The sequence below is a fragment of the Mus caroli genome, unplaced genomic scaffold, assembly GCF_978045245.1.
Source record: "Mus caroli unplaced genomic scaffold, Mus_caroli_1 scaffold_20, whole genome shotgun sequence".
In the NCBI taxonomy this organism is placed as follows: Eukaryota; Metazoa; Chordata; class Mammalia; order Rodentia; family Muridae; genus Mus; species Mus caroli.
Window position 1 is genome coordinate 49,254,462 of NW_028227275.1, and position 17,195 is coordinate 49,271,656.

Genomic DNA, 17,195 nt, shown 5'->3' on the forward strand with positions numbered 1-17,195 from the left:
ATACCTATGCATATATGGGCAGCTCTAATTAGACTCACTGGCTTATTTTTTAGTGGGTCTATTTACTAAGCGACTCAGGAAACTGCTAGCTTTGTGTGGAGCCTGGAACAGGAGGAGGCTCTTCAGCAGGTCTAAGCTGCTGTGCAGGCTGCTCTACCACTTGGACCACATGATCCAGCAGACCTGATGGTACTTGAGGTATCACTGACAGATAGAGATGCTGTTTGGAGCCTCTGGCAGGCCCCTGTAGGTGAATCACAGAAGAGACCTTTGACATTTTGGAGCAAAGCTCTACCATCATCTGCAGACAACTATTCTCCCTTTGAAAAACATCCCTTGGCCTGCTATTGGGCCTTAGTGGAAACTTAACTTTGGCAATAGGACACCAAGTTACTATGGGACCTGACCTACTCATCATGAGCTGGGTGCTATCAGACCCTCCAAGTCATGAAGTAAGACTAAATTCTGTGACTCTAAAGAACCCTGACTAGTACACTGAGCCAGGGGCTATTCATGAGATGTGTGTGCTGATCAGGCTGTGGCTGAAGAATCTGTTGTGATTAATAAGAAATCTGTACTATCAAAGTGAAATTTGTGCTTCTTGGGGACAAAAGGAGAATATATCACCATGATCTGCATGTAAAAACTCATACAATTGTGGTCCAAATGGGCCAAGCTACTCATAGAGCTTAAAGCAAAACTTGGAAGTAAAGAGTTGTCTACATGGTGCTGGTACTACAAGAATAAAGCAACTGTGGTTAAAAAAAAAAAAAAACAGCAAGCAAACAAACAAATATAGGCCAGGTATAGGGCCAGGGTCAGGGTGTGGTGGGACCAGGAAAGCCAGGCCTGAAGGAAGAGTTTAAATAGCCTTTATCTCACCCAACCTCCCCAGTAAATAAATAATCTGAAGCTGCTCCAAGGTGTGTATTCTTTGGCAGCAAATTCACCAAAGACCAAGATCCTCACAGCACCCACCCATGTACATCTAAACTTATCTCCCTCAGTCCAGCCTAGTTTGCAGGAAAGAGAAATATCAAAGTAACTCTCTTTGTGCAGGACCATATCCTATACACGCAGACCTGAAAACACCACCAAATACCTGATAAACACTTTCAGCAAAATAACAGGATACAAAATTAATCCCCATATATCAGTAACCATCCTATATACCAATAACACCTTGGTTTCTATCATATAACCACAGATTAAGGCTGGACTTTAACAACAACCACCAACAGAAACAACAGAAAGCCCACATACTCATGGAAACCAAAAAACTCTCTGCTCAGTGATCATTTAGTCAGGGAAGAAATTAAAGATTTTTTTCAGAATTCAATGAAAATGAAGGCACAGCATACTGAAACATATGGGACACAATGAAAGCATCACAAAGCTCATAACACTAAGTGACTCAATAAAGAAATTAGAAAATTCACATGCCAGCAATTTAAAGGTATATCTGAAAACTCTAGGGAAAAAAAAAAAAGCAAACAGAAAAGGAATGGAAGGCAAGAAATAATCAAATATAGGGCTGAAAGCAATCAATTAGAAACAAAGAAACAATACAAAGAATCAATGAAACCAAGAGCTGGTTCTTTCAGAAAATCAACAAGACAGACAAACCCTTAGCCAAACTAACCAAAAGACAGAGAGACAGTATCCAAGTAAACAAAATCAGAAATGAAATGAAAAGGGATACATAACAATAGAAACTGAGGAAATTCAAAAAATCATTAGGTCTTACTTTAAAAGCCTATACTCAACAAAACATGAAAATCCAAATGAAATGGATAACTTTCTAGACAGATACCACTTACCAAAGTTAAATCAAGACCAGGTAAACTATTTAAACAGCCCTATAACCCCTAAAGAAATAAAAGCAGTTATCAAAAATCTTACAACCAAAAAAAAAAAAAAAAAAAAAAAAAAGCCAAAAGATACATGGTTTTAGTGAAGAGTTCTACCAGACTTTCAAAGAAGAGCTAATACCAATATTCCTCAAACTATTCCACGAAATCCCAACACAGAAGGAACACTACATAATGCATTCTACGAAACCATAGTTACCCTAATACCTAAATCACACAAAGACCAAAAAAAAAAAGAAAGAGAACCAATTTTCTGCTTATAAACATTAACACAAAAAATAATGAATTTTGAGGCATGGGCCACACTTCCGCTTGGGTGTCAGAGGGTTGTTGGCCGCGGTCCTGGGCGGGGCGGCCGTGGGGTCGGCGAAGCTCCAGGGACGGCGCTCAGATTTCCAGGATCCACACAACTTCAACATAAATATAGATCAGATATGATCCAATAGGAGGACCAACCCCAGAACAGTGACAGCCTTGTCACTGAAGGCTGAACAGGGAGGAAGAATTCTTTGATGCCGTCATAGGACAGCCCTTCCTGTTCCCATGTTCACCAGAAGCGAAGAAACTGGAGATACGTGTATACTTCACTTCAAGCCTTGTGGGTTGTTTGGGAAGGAACTTCACAGAGTAGAAGGGTACATTCAAGACAAAAACAGGAAGAAGCTCTTTATAATGTATGGCAAGTGGACAGAGTGCTTGTGGGGCATAGATCCTGCTTCATACGACTCCTTTAAGAAGCAAGAGAAGAGAGGTGACCATGCCAGGAAGGCCAAGATGGATGATGGCCCCGAAAAAGCTAACGGTGATGTGCCTGACGATATGGCGGATGATGTTCCTGTGGCTCAAGAGACGGTACAAGTCATCCCTGGCAGTAAGCTACTCTGGAGGATGAACAGCTGGTCTCCCGACTCTGCTCAGATGTACTTCATCAGCTTCACTGTGAGTCTCAATGAGTTGGAGTCAGGCATGGAGAAGACTCTGCCACCCACAGACTGCCGCCTCTGTCCTGACATATGCGGCATGGAGAACGGAAACATGGATCTGGCCAGCCAGGAGAAGGAGCGGCTAGAGGAAAGGAGAGAGAGAGGCCAGAAAAGAACGTGCCAAAGAGGACGCAGAGTGGCGGACCAGGTGGTTTCTTCCCAGGCAATAACCCCTACACAGGAGCTCCTGACTGGCTCTACGCTGGCCATTACTTTGAGTGTAACTTCTCAGACTGCCCAGACATATACTAAGTAAGGCCTGTGAGCCCAGGAGCAGCATTGGAATCCTCAAATAGCATCTGAGCTTTATGGTGGCAGACACCACAAGTCGTGGAGATAGCCTCAGACATGACAGAGGCCCTCAGAGAGCCTCAGATTGCCCAGAACTTCACTATGTTGCAGCCCCTTCATGAAGCTCCAGTTGGGTCTTTCTAGTCACTGAGGCCTCATAACTCCACAGTCCTCTCCCAGGTGACAGAGTGCACAAGGCCAGCAGAGCTGGCAGCACACTCTGTTATAAAATGTGTAATGAAGGAAGACCCAGAAGGGCCTGTGTGTTCCACTCAAGGCTGTGGCGTGGGTTCTGGAAGACTTTCAAACCCAAATCCAAGAAGGACGGGAACATGAATCTTGAAAGTATCCTGTGGCCAGGGTCCACTTCTTTGTGGAAAGCACCGTGGAATGAAGTGACAAGCCTCCAGATTCTGTATTTTCTACCAATCTTGAATAAGGTAAAGATTACTTTAGAAAATATTTAAATTGAAACTACTTGAACGATCTGCTAAAGTGCAGCAAACACATAATCACCACTGTTTACTGTCCAAACAAAGTGTCCCCATGCCAGGCCAGAGTGGCAGGAACACTGTGACTTAGATGACGAACCCCCAGGGCCTCTCCAGCCTCGAAGGTCCTGCCTCAGCCACAGCACTCCACAGCTTCACTGTCACTGTGGACCACACCTGTCTCTAAGGTCATTTCTTCACTCACCTCGCCTGTGTGCCCTCCCTGCTCCCCCAAAGTCTTGTGTTTGGTTCCCCAGTGTGCATGTTTCAGTCCAGGCAAGTTACATTCGGTTGTGTGCAATAGAAAGTCAGAAGCAAGATCTACTTACCTGGTGTCAATAAAATTGTTTTAACACACACACACAAATAATAATAAATAATACCACTAATAATAATAATAATAAATTTCTCTTAATCCAAGAACACATCAAAAACATCACTCACCATTATCAAGTAGGCTTTATCCTAGGGATGCAGGAATGATTCAGTATACAAAAATCCATCAACATAATTTACTATACAAACAAATTGAAAGAAAAAAATTACATGATCATCTCATTAGATGCTGAAAACGCATTTGACAGAATTCAACACCTCTTCATGTTAAAACTATTAGAAAGATCATAGATTCAAAGCACATAACTAAACATAATCAAAACAATATACAACAAACCAGTAGCCAACATCAAACAAAATGGACAGAAACTTAATGAAATTTCACAAAAATCAGGTACAAGACAGGGCTACCCACTCTCTCCCTATCTATTCATTATAATACCTGATGTTCTAGTGAGAGCCATAAGACAACTAAAGGAGATCAAGAGGATACAAATTGAAGGAGTCAAAGTATTGCTATTTGCCAATAATATAATACTATACACAAGCAACCCTGAAAATTCTACTAGAGAACTCCTACAGCTGATAAACACCTTTAGAAAAGTGGCTGGAAATAAAATTAACTCAAACATATCAGTAGCCCTCCTTTATGAAATGATAAATGAGCCAAGAAAGAAATTAGGGAAGCAACACCCTTTAAAATAATCCAAATAACATAAAATACCTTGGTGTAACTTAACCAAGCAAGTGAAAGATCTGTGTGACAAGAACTTCAAGACCTTGAAAAAGAAAATTGAAGAAGATATCAGAAGATAGAAAGATCTCCTATGCTCATGAATAAGTAGGATGAACAAAGGGGAAAATGGCCATCATACCAAAAGCAATCTACAGATTCAATACAATCCACATCAAAATTTCCAAACAAGTTTTTGAAAGAGCAATTCTCAGCTTCATATGGAAAAACAAAAATCCCCAGGATGTCCAAAATAATCCTGAGTGATTAAAGAACTTCAGGAGGAATCACCATCCCTGACCTCAAGATGTACTACAGAACAATAGTGATATAAACTGCATGGTATTGTACAAAAATAGACACACTGATTGTGATGGTTTGTATATCCTTGGACCAGGGAGTGGCACCATCTGAAGGTGTGGCCTTGTTGGAATAGGTGTGACCTGGTTGGAATGGGTGTGTCACTGTGGGTGTGGGCATAAGATCCTCACCCTAGTTGCCTGGAAGTCAGTCTTCCACTAGCAGCCTTTGGATGAAGACATAGAACTCTCAGCTCTGCCTGTGCCATGCCTGCCTGGATACTGCCATGCTCTCACCTTGATGATAATGGACTGAACCTCTGAACCTATAAGCCAGTCCCAAGTAAATGTTGTTTTTTATAAGACTTGCCTTGGTCATGGTATCTGTTCACAGTAGTAAAACCCTAACCAAAACACTGATGAATGGAATCAAATCAAACCAAAAATAAACCCACCCACATGTGGACATTTGATTTTTGACAAATAAGGCAAAACTATACAATGGTAATACAAAAGTGTCCTCAACAAATAGTGCTGCTCTAACTAGATGTGTGCATATAGAAGAATGCAAACAGAACCATATCTATCACCCTGTGCAAAACTGAAGTCCAAGTAGATCAATAACCTCAACATAGAACCAGATACACTAAACCCCATAGAAGAGAAAGTGGTAAATACCCTTGAACACGTTGGTACAGAAGACAATTTCCTGAACAGAACACCAGTGACTCATGCTCTAAGATCAACAATTGATAAATAGGACTTCATGAAACTGAAAACCTTCTGTAAGGTGAAAGACACTGTTAGTAGGACAAAACAGAAGGCTATAGATTGGGAAAGGATCTATACCAACCCTTTATCTTTTAGAGGGCTAATATCCAAATCTGATAAAGAACTCAAGGTACATACTGTAGAACAGTGGACCATGCCAGGAAAATTGGTATGGTTGAGCGAGTTCAGAGTTCCTGGCATTTGGGCACCCACCTGAGAGAGTAGGCAGCTCCCTGCTCCCTGCTCCTTGCTGGAATCTTGGCCTGGAACACATGGCACACTTCTGTGGTCATGTAGCCACAAGACAGAGTTCTCCATGCTAATGAGGTATCTAGAGGCCCAGTAGGGTTTACCCAATATTCTTCCCTTCCCAGACATTTCTTCCTGCCAAAGATATTTAATCACTGGTTCACCCTGAGGAGTTGGTATGCATCCATTTTTCAGGATGAACTGTCAGTAAATGGTATAGATAAACATGGACTATCTCTTCCAAAAAAAAAAACACCATGAGGAGCATGGAGAAGGCCTTTACCTACAGAGCCTGAGCCTAAATCCCCTGTGGAAGGCCTCTTTGTGCTACAACAACTGCTGCCTAGCTAAGGACAATCTTTGATGAACTAAGTTAAAGTCTCCCAATTTCCTTTGCCCTAGGCTAGTCGATGTCCTCAGCCACAGGCCCCTGACTCTGCTGTTGCAGGAAATAGTAAAAAATGACCAGCAGGCTTCCCACAATACTGCCAAGCACTCTCTGTCCCAGCGTGGTCCTGTCAGGCTACTACTCTCTACCTGACAACTCTCAGGCAGGGCCAGAGCTCCCGAGTTCCCTTCCCTGCCATACTAGCCCCACACAACGACTGTTCCCCTCTCAGTCAGCCGCCACAACACCAAACAACCCAGTAGAAACAAAACTCTAGAAACTTATAATTAACAAGTCAGAGTTATATATCAATGAATTCTCAATTCACAAGATGCCAATACAATAATTTCAGAACCAATTGATAATGGTAAAAGTTGCCCAAGTAGATTAGACAAATTATTCCACTTATTCTAACCTTTATGATATCATAACTACCTGTGGCTATTTAAAGCCATGCTGGTTCAGGTTCTTCTCCTTGTCTGTCAGCCTCTATCTTGTCCTTTCTTTTTTCTCTTCTCCTGAGATGCCTCTGTTTCTGCAACTCTTCGCTCCCACTCCCTTTTCCCTGTACAATCACAGGCCTCCAGCTTCACTAATGTTTTAATGTAATTGGACAGGGAAATTCATGTCTCATTCTGCTCCCAACTCCTGGAGACTCAGCAGTGCCTGGATGTCCAGGAGTTTGAGAGCACCATGTCCCAGCCTTGCTGCAGGCCCATGGACCCCTAAACCTTTGTTCCCAACTCTGTGCAGTGCCCAAGCAGTGACTGGATACCTAGGAGTCAGGGAACCACAGCTTTAGCCTCCCACATCTGAGACTGAATCTTCCCACCCCGTGAGCAGTGTCTTGGCACTTCCCTAAAGCCCAGCACCCAATGGCAGTTGTACATGGAGATGTAATCAAGCAGCCCCTGAGTTTCACCCACCCAGCAGTATGTCCCACACCCCAGTGGTTGGGTGGAATTCAGACCCACAAGACACCAACAACCCAAATAGCCCAATTTAAAAATGGGGTACAAAGCTAAGCAGAAGTCTCAACAGAGGAATTTTGCATGGCTGACAAGCACTTAAATAAATGTTCAAAGTCCTTACTCATCAGAGAAATGTAAATCAAAACAACTCTGAGATTCCATCTTTACACCCATCAGAATGGCAAAGATCAAAAAACTAAAGAGACAGCACATGCTGGAGAGGATATGGAGCAAGGTGGTGGGAGTACAAACTTGTACAACCACTTTGGAAATCAATTTGGCAATTTCTCAGAAAACTGGGAATAATTATATAAGACTCAGTGTACCACTACTGCACATAGACCCAAAAGATGCTCTACCATCTGCCAAAGATATACTTTCAACTATGTTCATAGCAGCTTTATTCAAAATATCCAGGAACTGGAAATAACCTTGATGCCCCTTAACTGAAGAATGGATAAAGAAAATACGGTACATTTACACAATGGAATGTTATATAGCTGTTAAAAACAATGACATCATTAAATTTTCTGACAAATGAATTGAACTAGAAAATATCATCCTGAGTGAGGTAACCCAGACCCAAAAAGACAAACATGGTATGTACTCACTTATCAGTAAAACTTTGAGGTAAAGGCTAATCATGCTACAATCCGCAAAACAGAAGAGGTTAAGTAACAAGAGGGGCTTAAAATGGGATACATGGCTCTCCCTAGGAAGAAGAAATAGAATAGGTATTGTGGGTGAGCTGGGGTTGAGTGAAGACAATGGGAGTAATCAGATGGGGGAGAGGATCCAGGGAAAGAGTACTGGGCGATGGGATGACAATTGGGATGGAAGGGAAGCAATTCAGGGACAAGGAAGAAATCTAATACAGGAATCTATTAGAGTGACCCTAGAAAAGACTCCTAGTAATGGGGAATACAGAGTCTAAACCAACCATGTTCTGTAACCAGTCAGGACTTCCAGTGGGGAGTTTGGGACACCAACCCAGCCACATAACCTTTGACCAACAACTTATCCAGCCAGCATGGAAAAAAGGTGGCACAGAAATTGTGGGAGTGGCTACCCAATGATTAGTCAAACTTGAGACCCATGCCACATGAGAGAACCCACCGCTGACACTGCCTGGAGAAGGAGAAACCAGACACTGGATGGCTCAGATACCTAAGATATAACCAAACACAACTAGAAAAAAAATGTCAATAAAATGATTCCTAATGATATCCTGCTACACTCATAGATTTATGGCTAACCCAATTGTCATGAGAGACATACGTCCAGCAACTGATGGGAAAAGATGCAAGGACCCAAAGCCAAACATGAGGCAGAGTTTGGGGAATGCTGTGGAAGGGGTAAAGGAGGGTTGTAGGAGCCAGAGGGATCAAGGACACCACAAGAAAATCCACAGAATCAACAAACCTGGACTCATAAAGACTCACTGAGACTAAACACACAATCAGAGACTCTGCATGGGTCTAACTTGGGCTCTCTGCAAACATGTTACAGTTGCCTAGCTTGATGTTTTGTGCAGCTCCTAACAGAGGGAGCAGGCACTGATTTTGCTTGCTTTGGCACCCTTGTCCTCCTAATGGGTTGCCTTATCTAGCCGTAATAAGAAGGTTCCTGGACTTATTGCAACTTGATATGTCATGTTTGGTTAATATCGCTGGGAGACTGCACATTTAGAAGGGAAACACAGGAGGAGTGGATGGGAAGGGAGGAGGTGGGAGTGTTTGGAGTAGACAAGAAGCAGAGGGAGGGTGAGAGGGGAAATTCCTGTAGGGATATATGAGAGATAAATAATATAATTTTTAAAAAGATAACATGGAAATATAATGACACAGTTACCAAAACTTTTTCTCAAATCTAAGAAGAATGCTAAACCAGTGGCCACTATTGTTTACACCTCATGGTCCTCCTTTAAAACCAGAAAAATAGAACCACAAACTTATGTGTGACTTGAAATTACAGGCCAGAAAACAATGCAATTTGTATAATTATGGATAGCCTCACCTGGTTCTTTGAGCTCCTTGAATGTTGCAGAAATTTTCTTTGGAACATGTAAATAACTTACACACAATGTTCAAATAGAAAAGAGACTAACAGACTAAAGAAATGATTCCATCCAAGCCCATATTTGTGAACCAATGATTTTATTAGAGTTACTTACCAAAGAATGAATAACTCTTCACCAGCAACATTAACAATGATTACCCCTCTCCAGCATATTTAACTCAAAAGCAACTGCTTAATTGGAGAGTCCCAGCTACTAGTCAACCATGCACATCCTATATATGCCAAGAAAAAACAAATAAACAAAAGCAAAAACAACCACATGTACTATTACATGAAACTGTGAGAAAAGACTTGTGACTATCATCTCAGGTAAAGGTCTTAGGGTTCCCTGTTTCAAGAAGGGAGTTTGCTTGAATGGGTTTGTTTGTACCTTTGTTTCTTTGTTTCCATCATAGTCTCACACTGTAGCCCAAGTTAGTCTGAAGCCCTAGGAAATCCTCCAGCCCTATTAATGCTAGAATTAGAGGTGTAAATCATGAGTCTTGAATCTGGAGACGATAATAACATTCTATCATTTTCATTTCAGTGGCCATGCTTATCAATGTACTCATGTAAATATTTCATTCCCTAGGCTGTGAACCAGGTATTGTGTAAGGAAATCATTCCTGTTGCATGATGGTGAAGATTATGTGTACCTAGAGAAAACAGTTCCAATGAAATACTCGGGAAAAACCAGAGTAAACTTTTAGATATTCTACTACCACCATTACATCACTCACTTAAACCCACACAATACTAGAATTCAAGATACTGAACATGCATAGACAATAAGAAAGAACATTTCAGTCTGTCATGTGTTGGTATCTTAACAATATTTAATGTCCAGTGACTATTAGTTCATGGAAGTATTCCTTAGGTCAAATTTGAGAATCCAGAAATATCAAAATATATTTCATGGAGTGTTCTGATTGGTTCTAACAACTCAGGACAAACTTTCTGGTCTTAATGTAGACAAGAAAGAAAGATCAAGTCTCACCATCTCATGTATTTCTATTGACCCATAAGATAAGAAACCATCAGAAGTCTAAGGAAATGGCAATGAAGAAACCATGCCTTGCTCACCAGTTTTTTTCACAATTCAAACTTCCACTTTAGTGTTTGGCTTAAAACTTACTAAGTGATTTATTTTGGCAAAATCAAGCTTCCCATTAGTCATCCTAAAAGTCACAAAAAGCCAATGTGTGGCTTTGTTTCTTTCAAACAGGAAGTTTCCTTGTGATCATTCTCACCTGCTCAGGATCACAGAATAATCAATGGTGATGGCCCCGGGTCTATTACAATACATCAAAATACTGATGACACAATGGTAGACGACATGGGGATGAGAATCAATCAGAAATCTTCTGCAGAGGCTTAGCCAAGTAATTTAATAGGTCCAGGCTTTCACAATTTTCCCAACTTGATTTTTCTCAAATATTTATAGATAGATAATGGTGAGATGCCCACTTTGTAACATAGAATTAAGACCCTGCTATTCTTAAAACTAATGTGTTTCAATGATATTAAATCAAATGTTGGTTCATGTTGGCATACAGTCTGTTTGAAAGACATATTTATCTGAACTGCCATGAACTTTGTACCATTCCATCCATGTGCACGTGAGTGTGGATAGCAGTAAATCGGACATGGCATTTTGTTGAAATAATCTTATCTGCACCATTAGCTGCAGATTTTCTTTTTCTGCAACCGCTTCATGGCATCTTTGATTTCCTTGTTTCTCAGACTATAAATCAAAGGGTTCAACATGGGAATCACCACAGTATAGAAGACAGATGCAAATCTGTCAAAACTAGAGGAGCCACCAGAGCTGGATCGCAAATAGACAAAGATGCCAGTACTATAGAAGAGAGAAACAGCTGTCAGGTGAGAAGCACAGGTGTTGAAGGCCTTGGACCTGCCTTTAGCTGAAGTGATCTTTAAGATGGACAGGACGATAAAACCATAGGACAGCATGGTGGCTAAGGCATTTGCTATTCCAAAACACATTGTTAATATAGCAAGAAGGACCTGTACAAAGAAAGCATCACTACAGGATAGATTTAATAGCTGAGATATGTCACAGAAGAAATGCCTAATGACATTAGGTCCACAGAAATAGAGCTGCATCAAGGCACATATCTGAGATACAGAACCTGTGAGTCCTGCTGTGTAGCTTCCCATCACCATCTGAGCACAAAGTGTGGGAGACATGACTGATGAGTACAGAAGAGGGTTACAAATGGCAGCATACCTGTCATAGGCCATGGCTGTCATGAGGCAACATTCAGTCAGCCCCATTGTGGAAAGGATAAAGTATTGAACTATGCAGCCCACAAAGCTGATAGTTTGCTTTTCCTGGAAGAAGTTGTAAAGCATCTTGGGGGCTGTGGAAGTAACAAGGCAGATGTCTATAAAGGAGAGATTACTAAGGAAGAAATACATGGGTGTGTGAAGGTGGGAATCCATTCTTATTAAAGCAATAAGGGAAAAGTTCCAGGTTACAGCCAAAGTGTAGATCATCAAAAACATTACAAAAAGAGGTACTGTGATTCTGGGAAAATCTGAAAATCCCAGGAGGATGAACTGGGTGATCTCGGTAATATTTCTTACCCCAATCATCTCTTCAGTGCTAGTGCTCCTAAAATCAGAAAGGAAATGAGAAAATGCATTGCTGACTCCAGTGACATTAGATCATTATTTTGATGATAGATAATGACAAACATTTTAAACCTTAATGACAACTTCATAAAATATCTAAGAAATAAGTGATCACACAAACAAACATGTACAAACACACATATATACACACACACTCACAAGTCTTCATCACACTGTCACATTTGTAAGTCATGCATCTGAGGAGAAGAATACTAAGATCCTAGTAAAGTTATATTAGTCTTCTTATACAAGGGTCATATGAAGGACTTTAGAAGGAGGCAGGTAGTGCCTTGATGCCAAAGGGTCTGTCTCTTTTGTGAGAATGTTACCTCCTATAACAGACACTCAGAAGGATTTTATTGATTTCACAATTTAGTTCTGATTCTCCTTGCTGTATATTAAAATATCCCAGTGGCTTCCACACAATGACTTTGAAACCTTACCTAAAGAGAGGAAAGCAGAATTATTTGAATAGAATAGAATAGAATAGAATAGAATAGAATAGAATAGAATAGAATAGAATAGAATAGAATGGAATGGAATGGAATGGAATGGAATGGAATGGAATGGAATGGAATGGAATGGAATGGAATGGAATAGATTAGAATAGAATAGAATAGAATAGAATAGAATAGAATAGAATAGAATAGAATAGAATAGAATAGAATAGAATAGAATAGAATAGAAAGTTACTGAGATGATAGAACTAGTGACTAATGCATAGACTCAGCACACACTTGGGTACATGGTGATTGTCCATTAGATCTTGATTGTTACTGTTCATAATTGCTAACTATCATGACTGACAGCTGCATCTGGATAGAGTTGTGCAAGGTCTCCAGTGTTCCCAAGATGTCTTCACCTACCAGCAATGAGACACATTGGCTCCAGGCAGCTGTAGATTCAGAACCAGAATCCAGGCAGATCAAAATACCCAGGGACATTGAAACAACTGGGAAAAATGCTTATTCTTTGCAGATGCTTGACCATGTGTATAGAGAGTGTCTGTTAGTGAGAAACTTGAAGCAATTCCACTAAAATCAGGTACAAGACAAGTCAGACAATTCTCTCCCTATCTATTCAATATAATACTTGAAGTTCTAGCCAGAGCAATAAGACATCTAAAGTAAGGGATACAAATTGGGAAGGAAGAAGTCAAAGTATTGCTATTTTCCAGTAACATGATAGTATACATAAGCCACCCTAAAATTCTACCTAAGAATTCTGCAGTTGATAAAAAAAAATTCAACAAAGTGGTTGGATATAAATTAACACAAAGAAACCAATACCTCTCATATATACGAATAATAAATGGGCCAAGAAAGCAAAATCCTTTAAAATAGCTATGAATAATATAAAATATCTTGATGTAATTCTAATCAAACAAATAGAAGATCTGAATGACATGAACTTCAAGTTCCTAAAGAAAGAAATTGAAGAAGATATCAGCTATGGAAATATCTCCCATGCTCATATATAAGGTTAACATAGTAAAATGGTCATCTTTCCAAAAGCAATCTACAGATTAAATACAACCCTCATCAAAATTCTAAAACAATTTTTATAGATCTTGAAAGAGCAATTATCAACTTTATATGGAAAATCAAAAACTTAGAATAGCCAAAACAATCCTGAATAATAAAAAAATTCAGGAGAAATCACCATAACTGACCTCAAACTGTATGACAGAACAATAGTGATTAAAAACTTCATGATATTGGTACAGAAACAGACACCTTGATCACTGGAATTGAATCAAAGACCCAGAAATAAACCCACAATTGATCTTTGATAAAAAATACAAAACCATACAATGGAAAAGTGAAAGAATCTTCAACAAATGGTACTGGTCTAACTGGGTATCTACATGTAGAATAATGCAAATAGATCTATATTTATCACCTTGCACAAAACTCAAGGCCAAGTTGATCAAGGACCTCAACATAAAACAGGACACACTAAATCCCACAGAAGAGAAAGTGGGAAATAGCCTTGAACACATTAGTACAGGAAACAATTTCCTGAACATAACACCAATGGCTCAAGCTCTAAGATCAACAATTGATAAATGTGACCTCAGGAAACTGACAAGCTTCTGTAAGGCACAGGTCACTCTCAATAGGACAAAGCAGAAGCCTATAGATTGGGAAAGGATCTTCACCAACACTCTAGCTGATAGAGGTGCTGATATCCAAAATTTATGAAGGCCACAAGAAATTACAACTCAAAGAGCCCAATTTAAATATGGAGTACTAAGCTAAACAGAGAACTCTCAACAGAGGAATCTATAATGACTAAGAAGCTCTTAAAGAAATGTTCAAGGTCCTTACTCATCAGGGAAAGGCAAATCAAAACAACTCTAAGGTTACATCTTCCACACATCAGAATGGCTAAGGTAAGAAACCTCAAGTGATAGCACATGCTGTCGAAGATGTTGCAAAGGGAGACTCCTCCATTCCTGGTGAGAGTGCAAACTTGTACAACCACTTTGGAAATCAATTTGTCAGTTTCTCAAAACACTTGGAATAGTTCTACCTCAGAACCCCGCTATACAACTCCTGAGCATATACCCAATAGATGCCCCACCATCCCACAAAGACACTTCCTCAAGTATGTTCATAGTACCTTTATTCATAATAGCCAGGAACTAAAAACAACCTAGATATTCCTTGACAGAAGAATGGATAAAGAATATATGGTACATCTACATTAGGATACTATTTATCTATTAAAACAAAGACATCATAAATTTTGTAAGCAAATGGAAGGAACATGAGAATATCATTCAGAGTGAGGTAACCAAGGTCCAAAAAGACATTCATGGCATGTACTCACTTACAAGTGGCTATTACCAGTCCCTTCCAGTCAGCACAGGCACAGGGTCACCTGGGCGCAGAGTCCGCACACACCCCCAAGGTGCCTAGAGGACTCTCCACTCAATCTTAGGACCTCTGGTGAGTGGAACACAACTTCTGTTCCAATCCAATCACATGGGACGTGATACAGCATTAGGGAAGGAGAAAACCCGGCCTGATCAGGGTCACAAATCCCCTCCAGTCAGCGCCAGCACTGGGTCACCTTGTGCTTGGAGTCGGCAGACCCCCGCAGTCCATAGAGGACTCTCCAGCATCCTTAATCATCAGGGAAATGCAAATCAAAGCAACCCTGAGATTCTACCTCACACCAGTCAGAATGGCTAAGATCAAAAATTCAGGTGACAGCAGATGCTGGCGAAGATGTGGAGAAAGAGGAGCACTCCTCCATTGTTGGTGGGATTGCAAGCTTGTACAACCACTCTGGAAATCAGTCTGGCGGTTCCTCAGAAAATTGGACATAGTACTACCGGAGGATCCTGCAATACCTCTCCTGGGCATATATCCAGATGTTCCAACAGGTAGGAAGGACACATGTTCCACTATGTTCATAGCAGCCTTATTTATAATAGCCAGAAGCTGGGAAGAACCCAGATGCCCCTCAACAGAGGAATGGGTACAGAAAATGTGGTACATTTACACAATGGAGTACTACTCAGCTATTAAAAAAATGAATTTATGAAATTCCTAGGCAAATGGATGGATCTGGAGGGCATCATCCTGAGTGAGGTAACCCAATCACAAAAGAATTCACATGATATGTACTCACTGATAAGAGGATATTAGCCCAGAAACTTAGAATACCCAAGATACAAGATACAATTTGCAAAACACATGGAACTCAAGAACAAAGACCAGTATGGACACTTTGCCCCTTCTTAGAATTGGGAACAAAACACCCAAGGAAGCAGTTACAAAGTTTGGAGCTGAGACAAAAGGATAGACCATCTAGAGACTGCCATATCCGGGGATCCATACCATAATCAGACTCCAAATGCTGACACCGTTGCATACACTAGCAAGATTTCGCTGAAAGGACACAGATATAGCTGTCTCCTGTGAGGCTATGCCGGGGCCTAGCAAACACAGAAGTGGATGCTCACAGTCAACTATTGGATGGATCACAGGGTCCCCAATGGAGGAGCTAGAGAAAGTACCCAAGGACCTAAAGGGGTCTGCAACCCTATAGGTGGAACAACAATATGAATTAATCAGTCCCCCCCCCCAGAGCTCGTGTCTCTAGATGCATATGTAGCAGAAAATGGACTAGTTGGCCATCATTGGAAAGAGAGGCCCATTGGTCTTGCAAACTTTGTATGCCTCAGTACAGGCAAACACTGGGGCCAAGAAGTGGGAGTGGGTGGGTAGTGGAGGGGGGGCATGGGGGACTTTTGGGATAGCATTGGAAATGTAAATGGAGAAAATACCTAATAAATAAATAAAAAAAAAAAAAAACAAGTGGCTATTAGCCATAAAATACAGCATACCCATGCTACACTTCACAGACCCAAAGAAAGTAAAGCAGAAGGATGGCACAAGCAAGGATATTTTAATCTCGCATAGAATGGGGAATAAAATAGTCATGAGAGGCAGATGGAGGGAGGTAACTGGGTGGGAGAAGGGATATGGAGTAGATTGGAGGATTCAGGATTCAGGCACCTAAAGGGAAAGATAGGTGAGATGGCCAGAAGACCATGAGAATGAATGGAAATCTGCACCCACTGAAAGGGGTGGGGAGGTGAGGGACATCTAGAGGCTGTAACAGAGACTTGTGATAAAGGAAGCCCCCAAGAATAAATGGGGATGACCTTATCTGTGACTCATAACACTGGGGATAGAACCTAAAAAGGCTACCTCCTATAGACAGGCAGGAACCCCAATGGAGGTATAGGGACACCAACCCACCCACAAAATTTTTGACCCAAAATTTATCTTCTCTAGAAGAAATTCAGGGACAGGGGAAAGAACAGAGACTGAGGGGATGGCCACCAATAACCAGCCCAACTTGAGACCGAATCAATGGGCAAGCACCAATCCCTAACATTATTAGTCATACTATGTTATGCTTGCAGAAAGGAGTCTAGCATGGCTGTCCTCTGAGGCTCTACCCAACAGCTGACCCAAAAGAGATGGAGGGACCTACAGCCAAGCACTACATGGGACTTAGGCAGTCTAATAGAAGAGTTTGGGGAAGGATTGATGTATCTGAAGAGGACAGGGATT

General features: G+C 40.9%; 1 protein-coding gene and 1 pseudogene across 1 annotated transcript; one reads left to right on the forward strand and one right to left on the reverse strand.

Moving 5' to 3' along the window:
• Positions 1–2,414: 2,414 nt before the first annotated feature.
• On the forward strand, positions 2,415–3,106 carry LOC110285988 (oxysterol-binding protein-related protein 2 pseudogene; annotated as a pseudogene).
• Positions 3,107–11,121: 8,015 nt separating this feature from the next.
• LOC110285919 (olfactory receptor 5AN1-like) lies at positions 11,122–12,060 on the reverse strand. Its single transcript, XM_021152397.1, has one exon. The coding sequence runs from the start codon at positions 12,058–12,060 to the stop codon at positions 11,122–11,124; it is 939 nt and encodes a 312-aa protein (XP_021008056.1).
• Positions 12,061–17,195: the final 5,135 nt, after the last annotated feature.

What these genes read in the sequence shown, in the direction of transcription:
- LOC110285919 (XM_021152397.1), bottom strand. Translation starts at nt 12,060, where the DNA reads ATGATTGGGGTAAGAAATATTACCGAGATCACCCAGTTCATCCTCCTG.